Source organism: Lepisma saccharinum, chromosome 7 (assembly GCF_977018435.1).
Source record: "Lepisma saccharinum chromosome 7, izLepSacc3.1, whole genome shotgun sequence".
Classification (NCBI taxonomy): Eukaryota; Metazoa; Arthropoda; class Insecta; order Zygentoma; family Lepismatidae; genus Lepisma; species Lepisma saccharinum.
Window position 1 is genome coordinate 63,191,418 of NC_139235.1, and position 22,999 is coordinate 63,214,416.

The 22,999-nt window shown below is 35.8% G+C and overlaps 1 protein-coding gene across 2 annotated transcripts; it reads right to left on the minus strand.

Annotated features, from left to right (window-relative positions):
* Positions 1 to 3,658: 3,658 nt before the first annotated feature.
* LOC145989871 (uncharacterized) lies at positions 3,659 to 21,796 on the minus strand. Of its 2 annotated transcripts, none has more exons than XM_083125339.1 (4): positions 20,790 to 21,796; positions 18,069 to 18,208; positions 15,842 to 15,924; positions 3,659 to 4,061 (listed from the first exon to the last, which is right to left on the minus strand). In XM_083125339.1, the coding sequence occupies exons 1-3, from the start codon at positions 21,195 to 21,197 to the stop codon at positions 15,846 to 15,848; spliced, it is 627 nt and encodes a 208-aa protein (XP_082981465.1). In that variant the 5' UTR covers positions 21,198 to 21,796; the 3' UTR covers positions 3,659 to 4,061; positions 15,842 to 15,845. The 2 variants fall into 2 exon arrangements, with proteins under 2 accessions (XP_082981465.1, XP_082981466.1); XM_083125340.1 differs by having other exon boundaries at positions 3,659 to 4,074.
* Between the last annotated feature and the right edge of the window lie 1,203 nt (positions 21,797 to 22,999).

Below are 22,999 nucleotides of genomic sequence, written 5' to 3' on the forward strand. Positions count from 1 at the left end.
CACACTAGTGATAACTTCTGTGAAGGGAGTGCAATTGTTCAGTGATATTCAATTTATAAAACAACAAAATAAAAGTATCAATGAAATATTGTCAATAAAACTGAATAATTCTAATTCAGCTTACTGAAGTAAGCTGAGAAATTCAGTTACCAGGCCAACAGAAAAAGTCAGGTGCACCACTGAATGGAGAAATGACAGAACAGTTGTGTATGTACAAGTACTTTATACAACACATCCCAGTTGAATTTCAAAATTAAAATATGTATCCAAAAGCTAATTCATTTAGGAAAATCTTTCTAATATTACCAACCACAATTTCTCTACTGTGAAACATATACACTCACTCAAACCTTTGATTGTTAATAATGTAAATATAAGTAAATGAAATATGAAAAAATTAAAGGATGTATGTATTTCTACTTTAATACCAATTAAAATTATCACAATATAACTAAATGAAAATATATTTTTATAATATTTAAGCACAATTTTTTCATTAGAACACATTATTCAATGAGTGAATCGTATAACACTAAATTTAGCATGGTAAACCACTATACATATATATATGAGATAAAATTTAAAACATATGTAAACATTAGTAGATATGAAGAGATTCTAAATGTGAGAACACACATGCATCTGCAAGCAACTAAGCCTAAAGTTATAAAAATGATTCTATTAATATAAATCCAGATCTTATATTGAGAGTACAAGCCACATCAACATTGTAAAGAAACACAGAATACTAAGTTACTTATGGAAGGAAAATGGACGGTCTAATTTTCTAATACTTATACACTACTAGACAATTGAGGATTATACACCATACAGAAATAGCCCTTACTTATGTACGAGATCTTATGCTGAAAGTTTATGAGTCGTCAAAATAATTATTCACTAAATATACACAGAAAAACAAAACCAAATGATGCATTCATTTTCTGATTTAATATGAGGGTCGTTCAAGGAAAAAGTGTTTTTTTTTGTTTTGTTTTTTGTTGAAAAAGTGCCCCAGGATAAGAGCTTCGTTCATCACTACACTCCAGAATTCAAACGGACGTCAATGGAATGGAAACAGCCGTGAAAAGTGTTCTTCGTTCCCTGGACCCCGAATTTTTTGCAGATGGCTTTCAAAAACTTGTGCAACAATGGGACAAATGTTTGTGCCGCCTTGGAAATTATGTTGACAAGTGAGAAAGGACCATGTTACTTGGTGCAACTTGATTTTTGTCTGTAACTTAAGAAATACATTTTTTGCAACATAGGGAAACTTTTTCCTTGAACGACCCTTGTAGATATTAATTATAAACAAGACTTGAATTTCTTACAAGAAAATTAAAAAAGAATTTTCAATTTACCAAGGGCAAATGTGCGATAGCTGCAATAATTACCATTACAGAAAACAACATAAAATTTGTCTACAGTAATTTATTTACTACTACACATTCTTAGGTAAAATTATGATAGCTGCATCACCTGACTAGAAAGATTTTTTGAGTCTGTAAACACTTAGAAGATTTTACCAACATTAAAACACACTTCTGGCCTACTTATGGGAATTTACCCACCAGGATATATTTCATATGGCTGATAGAACATTGGAATTTTTCACATAAAATTACATAAGCCCTAAACTTTTATATCACTGATTGAATAAGAGTATTCTCAAAATTCATTAAACATTTTTGAAAACTAAATCACTGTGTTCAGATTAGACATGTAGCTGCTGTACGCAAACACTCTTATCCTATGGAACAGAGCAATTTAAGTCTTCATATTAATTTAACAACTAAACTAATTAATTTCTCAGTGTATTTTCTAAATTACCCCATAAACGTGCATTTGCAATTGGTAGCTTATCCTTTAAGTGCTTAAAGAAAAGCAAATACAGTAGAGTCTCAGTTATCCGACATAAAGGGAGGTGTTATGAAAAAGCCTATTAAACATCAAACTAATGTTATAATTTTACACATTACGAACCTAATACAGTAATCACGTTTTACAACAATACAGAAATAGAGTTGCACCATGCAGTAGAGTCGGAAGAAACTAAAAATAGACTATGCTCACGCTTGCTCAACTTGCAGTTCTTGTTGCCAATTGATGATTTTTTTTTTTCGGTTGTATGTCGGATAATACGGAATGTCGGATAACGAAACACTACTGTATGCTCGTTGTCATTTAAAAAGGTAAAACAACATTTCAGTCATGTTTTTTAAAGAACAACTTCACTATATTAAATTTAATGTTGTTAGAATTATCGCACCACAAAAACACTTTCTGAATTTTACTATTTTTGAAGTAAAAGTCATAAATACGGAGAAACTAGTACTCACTTTTATATACTACCGCGTCTCTCTTTTCCCAATCATGAATAAAAGTCATATTATTGAGAAAAGTATGTGCAGGTAAAATTAAATTTGACACCATGTTGGAGGAAATAACACAGTTTAGCCTCTCAAAACAGGATAGTCCGTCCATTTCATTACGAACTACGAATCACCATTTCCAAAAATTTTTTAGCAAAGTACATTTTTTACATGTTTCACAAGAATAGATGTACATGAAGTTGATATAACTAATAGGCCGAATTAAAAAGATTCATATATTGTTTCTATTGCAAGAAGAACACTGTCGATGTTATATTTCAAGATATTCGGCAACCTAAGAAAAATGCAACAGATAACTTGGTAACTTAAAATAACCAATATGTCAATAAGTCTGATCCTTATTTTAATTTAGCAAGTCACATACTTCTATTATCTTCTTCCATAGTGACATAAGTCAGTCTATTGATGTAGAAATTTGTCTCATGACTTTCAATAACATTACATGTATCATACACGAAAATTTAGTCGAGTTAAATGCTTATGAACACAGACTTGATTTGTGTAACAATGAAAACCTAACACCACACAAAATTCACAGCATCTTTAAAAATAGAACTATTTATTAGCACATACTTCAAGTTATGCCACACTAAAAGTTACACTAAAAGCATCCACACTTGCATGATTCATTCCTAAAGAAAAAATAACTTGCCCTACAGTAGGTTGTTTACTGAAATGCCATTTAAAAAATTTTGAATTTACTCTTACCAAAACTCTCATTAATAAAACTTGCGTTGCACGTTAAATCCACAGTATTGGGAGTTGATCACATTAGTATATAATTGTACACATAGAGCTCTGTAAACACACACACACACACACTATATGCATTAAAGTAAATGCATCACAGCAAACCTTTTAATATTTTGATAATGATAAAATCTCAAATTCTGATATGAATTATTTTTATATACATCTCTTCATCAATATTGACTTCTTTACAGTAATTTTTAATAGGCCTATATAGCATGATATTTTATGTACAGTAAATCCATATTAAAATAGCAGCCATATCACATGGAAACAAGGAGTATTTTTCGACAACTATTAAAGACACTATCAAACAGCTGGCTACATTGTCAACATGCAACAAGCTAAAATTTTAATATTGCCTATGCTAACTTCTTGACTATGATGTACAGTAAAACCTCGCTTTTACATTTTTCAGAGGGACCAAGACGGAAAAATGTGAGAAAATGTACAATCTGGGCAATTTTTGTAATAATTTGTTCTATTGGGATGATGAAGATTGAATGTCTAATGTAAAATCAGGGTTTCCATGTACATCATTTAACTCGGCTCACTTTCTTCAAATACAACAAAAAAAAGTTCCACCTATAGTTAACATCCTCTACAAGTGAGTACAATGTGTGTTATACAAATGTCATGTACATATAATAAGCATTTCATACATTTATGAATGTCTTCTTCGAGGAAACGCCAAGTTTCTACACAGATTCTTGCCAAACTGTCAGCGTACAAAATAAGAGATGAGATGAACTGAACTCCTATTCACTGCAAACTGTGTCCAGAGACAAATCAGAATCATATGGGGTTACGTCATAGTATACACTGGCGAAAGAAGATCGCAGGGAAGGGGTCACTTCTTCCACTGTTGCCAGTGGGGCTCTTGGGCTTATGCTTCCAGCATCAGGCTGGGTGGCTTTGCTGCAAATAGAAACTAATTATTATATAATAACCTCAACGACTTGTAAAGGACTAACATAAGTAATTTAAAATAATATATACATATATACAGGGAGGTTATTTCAGTCGTCTACCGTCAGACCGTCGGCTGCCAAGCGGCCCCTTCATGCAACAGGTCCCGGCAAATTGACTTACAGGAAGTCCGTAACAGAAACTGCTTGTTTTGTAATGTTTCCACTTTTCACAATTACAATTGAAATAAGCACGTACCTTGTCGCAAGGATGCTGGAAAAGGTGTCCTCCCATATACAAATATTTCTGGCACCTTATTTCTGACATCTAATCTTAGATTAGACATCGCTACTTTATCCTCAGTTGTAGCGACAGCGCAGGCAGCTTATCGGGGAGTTGTCAGCTGTGAGAGGGCACTTCATACTGCACCTGTCGGCAGTGATGCCAACCGTAGGGACTTTTCACTATATTTCGCCTGCGTAGGGACAGATTTGACCAAATAAGGGAAAACATAGGGACTTTTTTCAATCTTGGAAAACAACATTTTATTGTGCAAAGCTTACTTGCCAGTCAGTTGCACTTTCTTCGTGCTCAGTTTGGAATGAATGGATTAGTTTATCTGGATACTTTAGCGAGGAGGAGAAAAAAGAACCAACCAACAAATCTCCATCAGAATTTTGAAACATGTTATCGGTTACCAAGAACTTTCGAGGCAAGTTCTTTTTTGAAAACATTTCCACTCTCGCGAAAATAGTGCTAACATTGCCACATTCTAACGAGGAAACGGAAGGAATATTTTCAATGTTAAGTGATACAAAAACAAAAAAAGATAAATGAAATGGGACCAGAATTGTTCAAGACTGCAGGAAATACAGCATCACCAACCAACATCTATCTCTTCACAGCAGCAGCATGTATGACTTCAAATAACATAATCAACAGTAAACGACTCAACGTTATTCATTAGGGGTGTGGGGGATCCCGAAAAGTCAGGACCAGGATCGGAAAACGAATTTCCCATCCCGATCCCGACTTCGGGAAATGACTTCCCGACTTTTCGGGATCCCAAGCAGTCGGGAAATACCGAATGGTCACTTTAAAAAGTCGTTAATTCTCAATGTTTTCTGCATTGTAAGTTTCTGGAACTTATCGGAAATTGTAAGTTTTTGTTCTAGAAATGCAAAAACAATCACTTAAAGTGAAAAGCAAATTTTTTCGTCCCGACCCAAAAAATTCTGTCCCACACACCCCTATTATTCATTAAGGCAAGAATTTACAATACCGGACCATTATGTAATTTCTATGCTACGTCTTATACTCATAAAAAAATTAATCGTGATGATTTATCTCAAGTTAACATGTTGGGGTGAGGTGAAAAAATTGTTCATTAACGTGTAGAAGTTGTAAAATTAGCTTTTCAATTCTCGCAATGATTCTCCATATACAAGTATAGAATAGAATAGAATGGTCTTCATTTAAGCAGGCGTGTTTCGGCCTCATGGGCCGTTCTTACAACCAACCCTTGTCAAAGATACAAAAATGAATAAAAACAAAAAGAAAGAAAAAAAAACACATAATGATCATGATAATACAATAAAGATAATATAAAGATTATACAATGATAAAATAATACATTGAATAGATTAGTATATATACTGTTGAGTAAAGATAAGTAATAAGTCTTTGGTAGTTCAATGTGTATGCAGGGGGGAGGGGTTAGGTTAGGTATGCATTATATGATGTATAAGTGCAGGTGCAATTGTTAGCATATGAAGGTTAATTAAGTTGTTGGGACAATAGTAAGTTCTTCAGATTTTTCTTAAAACTATGATGGCAAATAATGTTAGTCAATGGTGCAGGCAGTTTGTTCTATTCCCTGATCCCTGTAACAATGAAGGACTTGTTATATGTGGCGGTTTTATGTTTGGGGATTTTTAGATGTGCTTGTTGCGGATATTATGTTTGGCTGATGTTCTACGAGAACAAGTATGGTAGCCATATTTGTTGATATGAACAAATTACAATTAGTTACGCTGTCTACAGCGTTGCCACACTGTTGATTTCATACTTGGAGAGCATGGATTGTGTAAGAATGGCGGAAGAGAACAGTAAAAAGGTTGTTAATGTTGTACAGACTGTTAGGTGGAGTGTGCAGGAGGATGGCCATGGGCTAATAAACTTATGGATTTCGGTATATTGCCCAAAGAACGTGCTTACATGTGACAGCGACAATCACGATGTAGAACATGTGGAGTGTGGACTGATTTGATTACAGGTAAGTTTGGCAATAGTGTATCGATCGTAAAATTGCAGGATACGAAAATGGCATCTTCGATGATGAACGTTTGCCGTTAAAGTGCTACGAAAATAGATTTTTTTTATCGGTTCATAATCACAATTAGCGCAAAACCAAGGATAGCCCCACTGACCATTCTCGGTAAGGTTAGGTTAAGTTAGGCAAGGCAAACATAATTAAAATTTGGAGTCGAAAAACCATTCATGGGTAGCCCCACAAACCACTGACTGATAGCCCCACGAACCATTCAGGTAAGGTTAGGTTAGGGTAGAATAGGCAAACGTAGTTAAAATTTGGGGTCGTAGTAATATCAGGAATGTATATTTTGTTTTTTAAGTATTGGAAACAATGAGCAATCGCGATTGCAGACCACTCATTTCACTTATTTTGCAATTTCTACACGTGACCCTCAAATTTTAACTTCAAATTCGTGATTAGGCCTCAATTAGTGAGTATGCGAAATATTACAAAAAACGGGGAGAGGTCCTGTATTGTAAATTCGCTCCTTCATTAATTGTGGAAGCACCGAGCAGAAAGATTTGGTACGTAAATCTGTATATTTTACCTTCTGTTTTGCATGCTCATGAGGTGTTGTTTTTCTTAGTTGCTTTACTTGGCATTTGGTCAGTTGTGGGGACATTGCCGAAAAATGGTTAGCAACACTGCGTGTTCTTTATACTGTCTTATTGAGTTAGTGCTATTCAGTGCCAGTGCTTTATTGTGTGTTAATTGTTATTCATTCATTAGTTATGCTGCTAAACAAATATAGTCTTGAACAAAGAGTTTTTATGTACAATAATTACGTGAAAACGAATTCTTGCAGAAAAGTGGTCAGGCAATTACAAGAGACAGGATATCTTGAACCTAAAAAACGTGTTGTATTGCTGTTGAAGGAGGTAATTTTCAACATCGTGATCTTCATTATTATTACTTTTAAATATCATTTTACGCTTTCGGTTTTCTTTATGCGCCGGGATGCTGTCTTCCCTTTCTGTCAACTGAGGATAGTAGCGATGTCTAATCTAAGATTAGATATCAAAAATAAGGTGCCAGAAATATTTGTATTTGGGAGGACACCTTTTCCAGCATCCTTGCGACAAGGTACGTGATTATTTTAATTGTAATTGTAACTGTAATTGTGAAAAGTGGAAACATTACAAAGCAAGCGGTTTCTGTTACGGACTTCCTGTAAGTCAATTTGCCGGGACCTGTTGCATGAAGGGGCAGAATGATTTCTTCAAGAATCTTCAGGTGAGGAAGACAAGTTTGCATTTGTTTTTATTTGCTATCATGTAAGTTCAAGTGAATTATTAAAATACACGTACTGTAATGAGTACGTAAGTTTTTCTTTGTATTCCTCAAAAACATAATAAAATAATTTAGAAACTTATAATTGGTGTTTTAGGCCACTTTATGCATATATAGGTTAATTGGGACTGGACCTAAAGTTTAAATTGGGATCTGAACAACTGTGCAATTGTTACTCCAAAATTAATTAAATAATCTTACCGAATAAAAATAAGTCAAAACAATTAAAAATAACAAAGTATAAATAAACAAATAAAAAACATAGCCATGCAGAACAAAAAAAATTAAGCTTGTGAAAGCAGCTAATTTATGTATGTTGTAAAAAGTAAAACACGCGACTGCTATTGTACGTGAAATGAGCGCACGTACAAATAGATTAAGTAAGTGGTTCAAGTCCAGTTTAGACATGCACTTATGTTTTCAGTTACTCAAGTTTTCACCACATCATGTGGCTTCTACGGGAATTAAGACAAGAATAGTCAAAATTTAAGCCTTTCTGGATGGAACTTAGAACATAAGAGTTTTCTCCAGGAGACTTTTTTTACACCACTTCCTCTTTCCGCAGATATATATAATATGTTACATTTTATATATTTAAATCAAGAAGGCTTAGGTGGGCAGGCCATGTGGCACGAACGGAAGGCTGCAGCCATAAACCTTTGAGTTTAAGGCTAGAGAGTGAGTGAGTTAGGTTTTATATAAATTTTCTGACTGTTATGAATTATTTTCTATAACAGTTTTCTTGAAAGTAAAAAAATATATAACACTGAATAAAAGTTATTGAAAACATATTTTGAATAGTAAAGTAATTCATGAAAATAAAGTAAAAACTTTCTATTAGGATCAAAAACTTCAAAATCCGAAGCGGAATAATTGCAATTTCTACAATGTGGATATAAATTATTAAATGCTTTTCCTATTGTAAACAATAGATGAATAGGAAAATAAACAGTTCTTGTACTAAATGTCAGTGGGCAACCTGTAGGTTACAGGTGCCAGGCATTTCAGGGCAACCTGTTTATTACATATTAATTATTTCGTTGGATAGTCCTCAAATGCCCAAAGCGATATGCATGACTTGGAAGAAAGGTGGATTTCCCAGAAGCAAGAAGATAAGCTTCTAGAGAAGAATTCTTTCCTATTGCTGTCAGTCAATTAACCATTGTGAGTTGTGTACTGTGATAAATAAAACCACTTAGAAACAATTACATTATTTTATGTCAATTCTTGATAATCTATATATGGAAGTAAATATATCAGGTTAGAATTCGCTTATTTACGAGTTACGATTATTCACAGTTTTCAAAATTTCAAAAAATAGAGTTTTATGTGAGAGGCACACAACAAACTTTAGGACTAAAATGTCGCTATTTCCTTAGGACTAAAATTTCACTATTTCTGGAAACTTAGAAAAATAACATATTTTGGTAAGTGCTATTCCTTTAAGATGTAAATGGGAATCTAATTTCCTGAAATGACTCACGTGACAGACTTTGTATGTACATTCAGGAACACTAATGCCATTGTTATCTTAATACGTTATTGTTATTATTAGTAGTACCAGTAGTTGTTGTTCTATTCATATGTGGTCGATTTTCTGGCTATTGTCTGAAACCACTTTAAGCACTGAGAATACTACTACTATTATTATTATTATTCAAATAGGTCAATGGCCTGACCACCTGTACAGAAATTTCTGGGAACATTCATGACTATATATATAAAGTCCCGCTTTTACCCTCGAAAGCGTTTTGATTCGCTTGGGATAGTTTGGAGGTTTTGAATGTTCAACACTGCATCAAGATTACGTTGCAGACTAAACCGTCACAAGTCAATGGTTTTCGTGGGCACTGTTTGCAATCTGAAAGATCCGAACTTGAGTTGTTCTTTCCTTCGCGACTACAGGTGCTGTGGACAGAGCCACGAATGGAGTGAAGAACAGACCTTGAACCAAGAGCGTGTTAATTTTGTACTGTATGATAAGAGTGTGGTTTTTGGTTACTTGCCGTGCTACTTCTTTGTGTAATTGCAGTGTGTGTGTGTTGTGTGTAGGCAAGGCAATTGAAATGCCAGCCGCCAAGTACAAGTTAGAACAAAGCATTTTTATGTAGGACACCTATGTGAAAACAGAAACGTGTGTAGGAAATTTGCACAGGAATTCCCTGGCGTTTCACCTCCAGGTAGAGAGACGGTTAGTTGTCTTGTGCTTATATTACGAGAAACCGGATCGTTAAATTTTAGAACCCATAAGCAAAAATGACGGATTCTAACCTAAGAAAACTCGACGTAATTGGGGCAGCTTTTAGAACGCTCGCCAAACAAACCTCTAAATTTCATCAAACGATGCCAGGAATGTGTGAATGTAGGTGGACATCACTTTGAATAGGTTAGTGCTTTATTATTTATTAATAAATAGGTTAGTGCAATATTAATATAAATATCTGCATTGCTAAAGATATGCCCATAAAAATAAGCGGGATGTTACTGGTCGAATATGCACATTCAAAACCTCCAAACTATTCCAAGCGAATCAAAATGCTTTCAAGGGTAAACTTAAGCAGGATGTTACTGGTCGAATATGTCGGCATCTCCACTAGACCCGCCACACTTCTCCCGATCTCTCGGCCTCGCAAGGAATTGGACGAACTATATTTTCAGGGTGATTCAAAAAGGTATTTACAAATTTGAAATATAGAAATTTATAACTTACAGAGTCCGTTCGGTGCCATTCCAAAGAAAAACACATCAAGTTTTGACTCGTGTACTCCATTAGTACAGAACTCACCCACCAATAGCACTGTCAGCACTGTTCTTGAAAATGGCTACTTTTTGACTCACGCAGTCCATTAGTGCATAACTCACACACCAGTAGCGCTGTCAGCATTGTTCTTGAAAATGGCTACTTTTCCTGGTGTGGAATTTTCTAATTCCTCAGTTCGACGAGAATGACCAAAATGAATGCCTTTACTATCAGCAAAATGGGGCACAAGCACATAGAAGTTCGAGATTTTCTCGATACCCGATTCCTAGATTGGTGGATTAGTTGTGCAGGCCCAATTGCATGGCCACCTCGCTTCCCAGATTTTTTTCTTGTGGGGTTTCATTAAGATTTCACCTAACTTTTGTGTGTAAAATTTATAACAAACTAGAATAACTATGCACTTCAGTACTTCAACTACAGGAAATGTGGAGGTGCATTGTGAAGGCAAATTATGAAAACCAGTTGTGCTAGATATTCACTCATCTTGTGGATCAAGTAGAAGTATCTTCCCAAAGATAAAATAATAATAATTATTATTATTATTATTATAAATATTATTCTGGAATAAAATTGGTTAATATTTATGAGATTATAACAGTCATTGTATAACAACAATCATAATCATACTGAATGAATACGTCAACTATTTAGTGTTTTAAATAAACCAGGTAGTAGCCATCTGATTTTAGAATTTTCAGGAAACCAAACAACAGAAAATTGGTGAAATTTCTTTCGAAATGTAACCAATTACCATTTCAGACGTACACAATAAAATGAAATTCACAATAATTATCCACGTTCTGAAATTCAAAATGAACTGATGTCAAAATGGCTATATTAAAAAAAAAGGAAAATTAGCTGAATCCAGACATTTACTAACTTCACTACTATTTACTTTCTTTCAGTTCAAAACATCTTTTACATTCTGGATAATTTTGTAAGTGTACGTGACCTAACACAAAACAGCACAACAAAGTTTAATATGAAACAGCTATTGTTCATTGTTAGAGCTCGTTACAGTAGCTATGAAACTACATCCAAAAACTGACGACCAGACACGCATAAGAATTATATTGTAATAAAGCTTCAACATCGGATTTCCATTCAAAACTGGAGATGCTGACAGCTGCAGGACAGTACGTAAGTTTTTAATTTTTTTTCATTTTCAGTTGCTTTTCTGTAATTTCTGGCTAATAGCGACGATGCGAATATAGTGATGATTTGATTAAATTAAAGGAAGGACCCTTACAAGGACACACACGCCCAGATCGAGATTAGAACTCGGGAACTCCTGTGGCAAGATCGAAAGTAGGCCACTTAACACACTCGGTCACCAAATCGGCGTGTTTATATTATTAATTCTACATTGATTTGAAGAGCCGAAGATATAGTACAAGCAATGCAAGCACTGCTTGCATTATTCGAATATATTTTAAATGTACATAATGTTTTAGCCTAATTTAGTTTCCATCGCACTCAATTTTGCAAAAAATTACGGCCGCAAACTACCTCAGTAGCTCTGTATCAAACACCAGCCTCAGTGCTTGCGTCCGCTCTGTGGAAAAATAATGTACCCAAAGGAGTCACATGGCGAAGCGTGAAAGTCTGGTAGAAACCGTCCACAACGCTTCAACAAAAAGCTCTGCTTCCTGAGCTTGCATGATTCCCAAAAACAACCGATCTCAACCGAAAGCAGAAGGATATATTGCCACCAAAAACTAGTAACGAATATTTGTCTTCATGAACACGTAAACAAGATTGCAAATATAATAATAATAATTCTTAGTCATAAAATAACTAAAAAAGTTATTATCACTGTTCTAAATTCCATATACATCATTTTATTTTACAATTTAATTTAGATTTCGCGAATTGTAAAACGTGTAAAAAAAATGGAGATTGGGAGTTCGGCGAGATGGTAAACGGCCAGCATTTGTGTTTCCAGGAATTGGAATGTATACTGCACCACCGTGAAGAGTTCTTCCATGGAGGGAGGGAAGATTCGACGAACCTTGGTTAACGTAGTGTGGAAAACGACCCAAGAAACTGGTTCCCCGAGATGATGACAAGTAGATGGCAGTGCGATCGACCCAGGTGCTAATTTTGTTATGAAAGTAATGCAGCTTAGTTAGTTTTTGGAATACATTGTGTAGATTTGTTTCTCTAGAAAGGCGGTAAGTGAATTGATGGAAACAGTTATATTTGTGGAGTAATTTGCAGTCACGAAATGGCATTAATTTGGAAAGAAAAGTAAAATAAAATTAATAAATAAATAGCATGCGTAACACAAGAAGAAACATCGCAATGTGATTCCGGACGTCAGGTCTTGGACTGTGTATTAGAGTTTATTTTTCTATGTTATTAGAATATAAATAGTATCCTGAGAGATATTTCATACCGAGGCGACAAACCACAAATGTCGCTTGAAAGTGAGCAGTCGGAAATCAATGCAGCCTTTCGAACCGTAGGGACAAAAGCTCTTTGACTGCACTGTTTCCTCAAGGAGATTTTACACCAAAGTGACACGCGACAAACCATACGAGGATTTCACACCAAAGGAACATGGATCATTCGGTCCAAGGCAACTTTCATACTGAAGTGACACATGTTGCTTGGAAAGGAGCCAATCAAGAGCAACATATCACATCGTAGCGGCATGACGGGAAGCACAGGCCAGTGTTCGGTTGGTGAAATCCTCAAGCGATAAGTGTCGCGTGCCGCTTGTCGCTTTAGTGCGCAATCTCACTAAAGCAAGACACTTATTGCATCGCGTATGCGCGAACAACAAACCACGGCAACATGTTGCAAGCTATTGAGGAAATGGCCCAGTTTGAGCGATGCAGAAGCGACAAAGTGACATGTGTGGCTTATCGTGTCGCCTAGATCTGTTGTTGTAATGTGCCGTTTATCGTGTCACCTATCTGTTGTTCACAAGCAACGCTTGCTAATAGACTGAAGGCACCATGTCGATTGTCACTTAGTTGGGAACTCCCCCTGTAGCACGTCACTTCGGTCTCAGCACCCTTCCTTTAAGGAGCTTTCCGACCGAAGTAACAAGTAGCACGCGAATACGCCATATGAACGTGTCGTTTGCTGTTTGGACCCTCATATGCATTGAATGCTATTTTACAGTCTGGAAGTGTGTGTCACTAGTGTGACAGTGTGAACATCCCGTGTCGCTTGTCCCATTGGTTTGAAAGTTGCCTTACACTCATTAGTTTAAAGCGGAAGAAAAGAGACAGTAAATATCAAAAATACAAATGCTTCAGTGTGTATATCTTTAAAAGAAATGATGATGATGATAATAATAATGAACCTAATTCATACTCAAAAATTTAGTTGCCAAGAACATTCCACGCGTATATTTTCTCCTGTATTATTAACGAAAGTATGACGATAACAGGACGTGGTTGACTGTCTAGAATGTTCGTTAATATCTTCACGACCACTGTACCAAATATCATAGCAATTATCACATTCATAGAAATGTTTCATGTAAAAGAATCAGACGTTGCAGCGAAAACTCCATTTACTTCCATTATAAGCAGTCGAACACCAAGCACTGGGGTCAACACCAGTGCCTCTAGTGGATCATTTTCAAGTGGAACCAGCCAGAGCGTGCAGAACCATGCCGTTTTCCACACTACGTTATTCTAGGCACTCTAGTCTGCACCCTGTGTCCAGCTCAAATTACGTCAAAAGTGTTGACCACTACCAGTGTTTGCAACTGCCAAATTATTTACACAGTAATTCAAGTGAGATGTTTCACAAATTTTACAACCACATTCAATAAATTGACGGCTCTTCAATAAACTTGGGGTGAAAATAAAGCTATCTAAAAAGAACTCTCTACTGATATTTGTAGTACACAGCACAATTAAATCGTATACATTGTGCACTTTATGAACACAAGAACATGTTTTAAGTTTTATTAAGTTGTGCTTCCAGGATTTTTTGTAGTAGTCTCCTCATTTTGTCATCTTTTCCTGCCTTTGACTTTCCATTTCTTAGGAATACTGGGCGAAAGGGGGTTTTTATGTCTCCCACCAACCCTCCCCCATCCCCGGGAACGTTTTTGTATGACACTTTATTACTTAAATATTATGTATATACTCTTTCTGCTATAATGATTCTGATTCCACCGCTTCATTTCTATCTCCAAACTGATATATCATTCCTTCCAGTGGTGGCTGCTTAATATGTGCTATAGCACGTTGCTAAATTTGTTAAAATGAAAGGAAGAAAACAGCAAATCTCACAGATGCAAGAAGTTGAATGAAACCTCAAAGTGAAATGAAACTTCTCATGTTAAGAGAAGTTAGGTTCATGAAGGGCTTCCTATGTGCCAAATTTCAGAATTTTTAAAGGGGACCCATCTGAGATAGTGAACTGACATCTACCTGTACCAACACTAGTTGACACCAGCTTTAAAGGACCTTGACAGACATAGATGCTCATGAACCATATCATATGCAGGAAAGCACATCAGACATCTAACCTCACGGCCTCAAAATCAACAATGCAAGGATCCATTCTAGGTCCCGAATTCTGGAATCTAAACTTGGGAGCCATCAAAAAATTAGGAAATATTTCGGAGATCAAAAGCACAATAGACTTTGCAGATCACATAATAACTGTTATGGAAGGTAATTCAAGAACAGAGTTGGAAAGGAAGTCCAGAATTGCAATAAACTCTCTCGAGGACTTGTGTGATAAGGCAAAATTGACGATTGTCACCCAGAAGACCCACTTTATAATCCTAAAGGGTAAACTGAATGCTAATAAACATGCACAGATAAAACTCAAGAGAAAATTCTTAGAAGAGTAGAGGAAACTAAATATCTAGGTGAGAAATTACAAGAAATGCAACGATGACATGGAGTTCGTAGTGCTGACCACACGTCACCCCGCAACTGGTTGGATGATCTTCCACTTCTGGTGGGATTGAGGCTGGCAGTTGGTAGCTATTGGCACTCGTGGACTGTTACGCCACGGGCAGGTTATTACGTCACATATGGCTCATCTATACAGAAATAAGCTAATTTGAAATCTGTTGATGAATCATTTTGAAATATTTTTTTTTTTGTATGTACACATTGCTTGGATTTCAGAATTATTTTGGTTGTAGTCTACGTCTATTACAAGCATAAAAACACAGTGTTCCACTGTGACATTTCAGGAGAACATATGCTGAAGAAGGGAGTGTGTTATCCTGAAAAGTCAAAACAAAACACTGTGTTTTGATGCTTGTAATAGCCGTAGACTACAACAGAAATAATTCACTTTGAAATACATTGCAGTGAAAATTATGCATTCTGCAGGATATTCCAACAAGTACTGGTGATTAAATTCACACCAATACTGCAAATCGTGAGCTTAATGTCACTATGTATACAAAAATATAAAAAGGCATGAATACTATACCTGTTTAATGTTCATCAACATGCCTCAAAGGACGAAGCACTATACGAGGATCAGCTTCTAGCATACGTTCACTTTCTTCCACACTGAAAAACATTCATTGTTATAGTCAAAATTGTACATGCAGTTAACATGACATATATAAATATTTAAGTAAAGACTACAAGAGTGAGTATTCTATTACTGTAAACATGCCAATATTATTTCTACATATAATTAGTCGCAAACTATTAATATGCATTATATAAGTGAAAGCATTAGAAACCTAAATCATTACATACATCTCATTGTTAACATTCATCCTTTCTAATTGATAAACCAGAAAGTTGATTCAAGTATGTCAAATATTTTTGAGAAATTGTGTACAGAAGGAAGTAGGATTTAACTAGCTGTGTTACTATAGTAATTTTAATGATTTAATCTTTGAAAACGAATTGACAATTTAAATTATGGTTTATTTTATTTGTTTGTGTGTTACATAAAAAAGATCAATACTTACAATTCAAACAAATTGAAACTAAAATGGTAGTCTTATTTGATTTATTTGTTGTTTTAAGTCCACTTTATGCACAGAAAGGCTAATTGGGACTGGACCTAAAGTTTAAAGTGGGATCCGAACCACAAGGCGATAACGTTACCATGATGCCATCGGGGAGACCCTACATCGGTGAAGGGGCACTTCACAAAGAAACTAGAATGTTAGTCTTAGAAAAAAGTCAACATTCGTGGCCAAAAATATCCATCCCATGAAAATAGCATTCGGGACACTTTTGATAAACAACCGTTTTATTTATGAAATCATAAAATCACTCTGTATTACTTTGCTCCTCAGGTTCGAGGAGATTAACAAAAATCCCTTTAACTTGTACAGCCAAGTAGGTAGGTAAATTGTTCACCACTATTTTTCACTACTTTTTTATTCTACATCCTGTGTTGTTTTAAGGAATTAAACTATGTTGGTTCGAAGCAGACATTGTTCTCCGCTTATTGACGTCATTATTTCAATTCATTGTCATCACATTGTGTAATTCAGACAGAATGAAAATGGTGGTGGACAATTCGCCTACTGTTTCTTTCGCCCTTGGGTGTACATATTAATAATTGAAAATTGGGGGTGGGGGCAAGTGTCCCCTTGTCCATGCCAAGTTACACCTATGCCAGTCAGCCATGGAAGTTGGCATGTAAGCACATGCAACAATAAGGATACAACAATTGTAATGCCAGCATTCCTAAGAGTGATACGAACCTACTGAAAATACAGTCTGCAAGTTGCTTTGCTGATAGAAAGAAAGAAAAATCACTTTTATGGATAGACCCATGCATGGGTTATATTCATACACTATGAATACACTTTTATATGTTGGAAGCATAAAACATGTTATCTACAATGTTACTGTGGGTGCTTTCCAGAATCCACTGGTACAGGTTGGCACACCGCTAATGCACGCTTTGGCATTCCGTATTTCACCAGTGTCCACCACAGTTTTCACCAGGTTAAACCATGACATCATCATTTTACACTGAACCTCCAGAGCTGGTAATTTGAAATGGCATTGTCTACTTTGAAACTTATTCTGATTCACGATATCCGTTCCATGTGCAATAATATGGAATGTCACGCTGATTTTGTTGCACTGAGGGTGAATAAACTGGATACAGGTATAAACTGTTGACATTTTTAATAGCACTGCTCCTTCCTTCACTTGCATGCAAAGTGAAATAAAATATTATAAAATCCAAGTTCTGCTACAACATGCAGGAAAGCATCCATTTGCAATATTCAATATTTTTACAAACTTAAATTCACAGTGCACATGCAAAATCAGATGATGTTAAGTGAAAATAAATAATACTCATGAAATATCTACTGTGATTTATTCACTATCAGTGGCTTTTCCTAATAAATGTGAATATGCGTGCGCTTTCCAAATCTAGTCTTCACTTGTTTCAGTAAAAGCTTTCTGGATTTCACCGAACTTTACGTCATTCTTGATTCACCAGTCTGATGCACGTTGGTGAATTCTGAAAAGCACAGTCTATGTTAATAATTAAAAACAGAAGAAAGCTACACAAGTATGGATTGCAACAGCAGTTACTATTTATTGAACAATTTAGCTAAACAACTATCTTTTAAAACTACAAAGAAGTACAGCAGTGGCAACATTATTGTTGGTAGTGGCCACATTTACATCCTAAGACACAATGATAGCAAAAGCAGGACAGTGCTCACCACTCCTTATTTTCACTGCCCATCAGTTCCCTAGTTTCTTCCTCTTCTGTAACAGCAGGAGGCTGATATGCTATTTCTGACACAGGCGCATACTGAGCAGTCACCAGCAAGTCAGTTGTTGATGGTCCCAGAGTGAGAACCTGTAAATAAAATCATTCATGAAAAACTTTCACTAGTCACACAAAAACAAATAATGTTATGCAGTATTTACATGTAATGCAGGAGAAATGAAAAAGTGCTTTTGAGACTGAGGAGTGTAAAATAACCACAGAAGCCTTAATGTTTTTGTGTGGTGTTCGACAAAAACCAGAGGTCTTGAAAAACCTCACTTTTGAATATATTTGGTCTCAAAATTAAAGTAACCAGTTGTGACTTTCTTCTAGACTCAAAAATAACAAGTATTTTCTTCCTTTCTATTATTTGCATCTTGTAAATTAACATGGAACCATTGAGACTAAGGATGCTGTATGAATGTTAATATTTTTAAAGTTGTTGATTTCGATTTGTTACTGTTATGTAGGACAACTTATTTTAAATGTCTTGTGTTAAAAAGTTGCAAATGAGTTTGTATCAGATTATTTAAAGTGAAATAATATATTAAGAAGTCAAATTGTTCTCACTTAATTCTTGTAACGTAAGTTATATAATATTATGAAAACTCCATTGAGCACTGAGGATTTGAAATTTAATTTTTAAATTGCATAAAAGTCTGCTCATCCTTCGCCTACTGTATGGACTATATATTCAGTGTACTGTACAGTTCCAAAGCCTTATTTATGTTTAAATAATATTGTGCGTATATACTCATTGATTGATTTGGTTTATCTTACTTCGCTTTTCTACCACTTTTGGCTAATTGCAAAGATGGGGGTGAGTGCTAATATGATGAAGGGATACTCACAAAGAAGACCTGAGGCCAGGCCAAGATTCAAACCTGGGACCCCTGGCATATGTAGTACGTACTTGAAGGACGAAGTGCACATACACAACATACTACTGTGAAGCCCAGACTCAGCGACCAAAATACTGAAAAAAAATCTATCAGAAAGTGTGCATAAAATTGTTCACTTTAATAAGATGAACCTGATTTCTTACGAGTCTGAAACTTTGCCTGCTTTCTTTGAATTTGCAAGGCAAGGCAGCTCCAGGGGGCAACGGGCAAGGCCAGGGGCCACATGGTCGCGACAAAGCTACCACAAGAACCCAATCAATGTAGCAAACCAATTTTTTCCAGCATGTAATCTCCCCAAGAACGGGAAATTGTGGAGCCAAACTATTAGCCTACATGAGAGGAGAAAAGGGTTGCATATGGCAGGGAAATTACCCTCTGAACTTCCTCAACAATCTAGGTCAATGTTGCAAACCCATTGTTCCCAGCATGTAATTTTCCCAGGAACGGGGAATTTTGAAGTCAAATGCACACAAGCAAAGGGAAAGAGACAGGGAAATTACCCCTCTTGGAAGAACATCATTGAGTGCTTGCAGACTCTTTTTTACGTAAATAAGAATGAAATTCTTGAAATCCTTTCCTTACTGACAGTGTACATTTCCACATTTTATTTACGAGGTATGAATTTTTAATCACAAAGTCACATCACATCAAGCCTCCTCCTCCCAAATGAGCTAAAAGAACCCCCTCCCCACCAGCAATATTTTGTCCAATCGAACACAATGATATGGTGAGAGCCCAGGATTTTAACCCAGTATACGCCACTGCTACATACATACATGGGCATGCAAACCTCATCCATATCTACATTTAATGCAAGTAGTTAGCACAAATAAAAAAACCTCATTGACTGAAATCAGCAATATCAAGATTCCATTCTGTTACATATCTACATAATCATTACACTAGTGACCATTCGTATGTAATAGTCAACTACATGCTACGATAATTTTAACTCCCGTGTGCATCTCTCCTTTGCTTGTGTTAAAAATATATATGTAAACAGTATCATGCCACTACAGTGTGAAACATTGCTGCTGATTGGTTTTCTTCGCAAGTGGCACATGCCACTTGTTGTTTCAGTCTGAAATATCTCTAACAATTCTAGTCAAATAACCATGGTAAGCACATATGGTAATATACCATACTGAAACTCGCGCACCTCGAACGCGCATGTGCGTTTGTCGATGGGGCATAGCTCCAGACACTTGTGTTCTCAGTAGTGAAAAGGAAGTTGTACTTGCTAATAGTGTATATGTTAGTGTTTCTTTCAGGATAAATAAACTCACAGATGACAACAATGTAATGTTTGTCTTTTAATTTCAGTACTGTATATTTTGGCACATACTGTACAAGCATAATTATAATACCAAAATCACCAAACATGACCTACCTAGCCTACTCACATAAGCACATATAAAAGAAGGGTTCATAAAAACACAATCCGAAACTGGATCATCAGGGATCTTAAGCTCGAATACTCAAAAAGATATGGATGTGTGTTCCAGCATGTATTTCATCAGTTTATCATTATGGTCAAAATTAACCTAGAGAAGTACCAAAGAAAGGCAAACTAGCCTATACAAATAGTGCAGTCAGGCGATTTTTTTTCGAAATAAAGGAACTAATTTATAACAAGCTGATATTTGGTATGTAGCATCTTTATAGCATTAATGTAGCTTGTTGAAATCTCAATAAAACAAAGGAACTTGAGCCTTAGTCTCAAACAAGATCACTGGCACATAATCCAAAATACCAATGATCACACTTACCTGTCCATTATGCATTTGAGTCTCCCTCAATTGCCTAGCTAGCCTCTGATCCTTTGTTAGGAAACAAGGAAATCCTTTCCTCCGCCGAATCATTCTCACGTAAGCAAAAAGGATACACACTCCAGCCGTGATCATAAAAGCTCCTGCAATAGCAATCACCAACTCTCCTGTAGGATCTGCATCAGGCGTATTAATTTCTTGTGCATATCTGTAATTTACTGCTCCTGCAATAGTCATTATTAAACCAGCTCCCAGTGTGAAAACGCCTGATGTCAAGAACATCCACTGAATGCATCTCGTACGATTTAAACCACTGCTGATAGTTTGGGACAAATATCCTGTAGTCCAATCATTTTGTTGTTCGTAGCTAACTGTTGTCGGCTGATAGACAGGACCACTTTCAGGCATAATTATGGCTAATATTAATTCAGAGATAACAACGATAACTTCACACACACACACGCAATTTTAAACCATTACATCAACAACCAAAGCTACTATAAACGTAGCTAAGTGGTATGCTCCTTTCAGATTACAGCACTGTTATTTCAGAAGTCCGCATTAAGGTGCTTTTCGTGTATACCTGTGCAAGCATTAGTGCATAAATAACACCCTGGTATATCAGCACTCCTATCAAGGCCTTACAGACCACAACACATGCAGAACTGCGACACAAAACTTGTAGATGGGAAAATCGTATCTATATTTGCGTATTTATGTATATACGTAACTCCACGGGTAAAACACAGCAGCAAACTAACAAGCGTAATCGATTTGTGGAGAACGCTTTGTTTACTACAATGGAGTCGATCTATCTTTTCTTAGCAGAAGAAAAATAACAAGAAATACGCACTACACATCAAAAGAGGTATAAAACAAACAAATAGTACGCGTGAATCGAAGATAATTTTGTTGTAGCACACAAACACAAACGGGCACGGACACTAATACACGATCCTTTGGTAACTTGCGTAAGAAATAATGCAGCACGCACCTTCCTTCGTTCGCTGACATACAACACTAAATATGGCGTCAGATGTCGCTAGTGATGGCGAAGTACTGACAATTGAGCATCGCATTGCGACATCAGAAGTAATTTCTCGTTCTTTTAGGGTTTTTTTATTCACACACAACAAATTCACGAAACGCAAATACGTAAGGTAAAACATAACGAAAAAGAAGCAATGATTGCTTATCAATCAATTATCTATTTATAATCTCCGATAATTAAATGTTAAAAGGTATGGTTAGTTACCATACATGCAGGGCTTGATGTTGCACATCAAACTGAAATTGTATAGTAGTATAATATCTTGATGTGCAAGGGTTATAATACACCAATATATATGCGTGTATCTTATGTTAAAATTACCAAATGTTATTATCATGAACTTCTACTTGACATGTCCTATACTACAGATGTATATTTGTACAAAATTGTAGTCCTTGGATGCAAATAAATCAGGGACGTAGCTAGGTTGATCAGTTCGGGGGGGCCCAAAACTTAAGATTTTTTTTCTATCAAACCACATTAAAAACTAACAAACTATTAATAATAATAATAATAATAATAAAATCGCCTTTATTGGAGCGGGCGTGTTTCGGCCTCTAGGGCCGTTCTTACAACAGACCATATAAGCAATATACCATATAGGCCTACATAAGTATATGTACAGTATGTGTATATATATATATATATAAATATATATAAAATTTTGTTGGAAGAGAACATTATTTTCTCCTGTAGCCCCCAAAAATTTCTAGACAGTCTTTAAAAATCCATTTATTTTCTTTTATGTCAGATTTTTGAGACACCAAGAACAATTTCATTAGTCCTTACTCCTTAGATTTGTAAATTTGCTCTAAGAAAATTGAGAAGTACAGAAAACCCTCTTCCGTCAGTTTAGATATAAAAAGGTGCTGGAATCAGGTGCTCAAGTATGACAACGGTTCGAAAATGAAATGTTTGTGTAATGAGTTCAAGATAGGCATCCCATGTATATTGTTTATACCAGAATAGAATCCGGCGGCATTAAGTGCAAGCCGACACCCTTAACCACTATTCTATGGGACATGCACCAGTCTTTTGTGGCGTCGTACTGTACACATTGGAGAATGATGACGATATACGAGTATATGAAATTTTATGCACACATCTAGTTTCTTAAAAGTAATCTTCTTTGCGCGTGCAAAACTGAATATATGATGGC

What these genes read in the sequence shown, in the direction of transcription:
- LOC145989871 (XM_083125339.1), bottom strand. Translation starts at nt 21,197, where the DNA reads ATGCCTGAAAGTGGTCCTGTCTATCAGCCGACAACAGTTAGCTACGAA. An exon ending in CTCAAATGCATAATGGACAG is followed by an intron (nt 18,209 to 20,789) that starts GTAAGTGTGATC and finishes TTTTATTTACAG; the next exon opens with GTTCTCACTCTGGGACCATC. An exon ending in GGCAGTGAAAATAAGGAGTG is followed by an intron (nt 15,925 to 18,068) that starts GTGAGCACTGTC and finishes AATGTTTTTCAG; the next exon opens with TGTGGAAGAAAGTGAACGTA.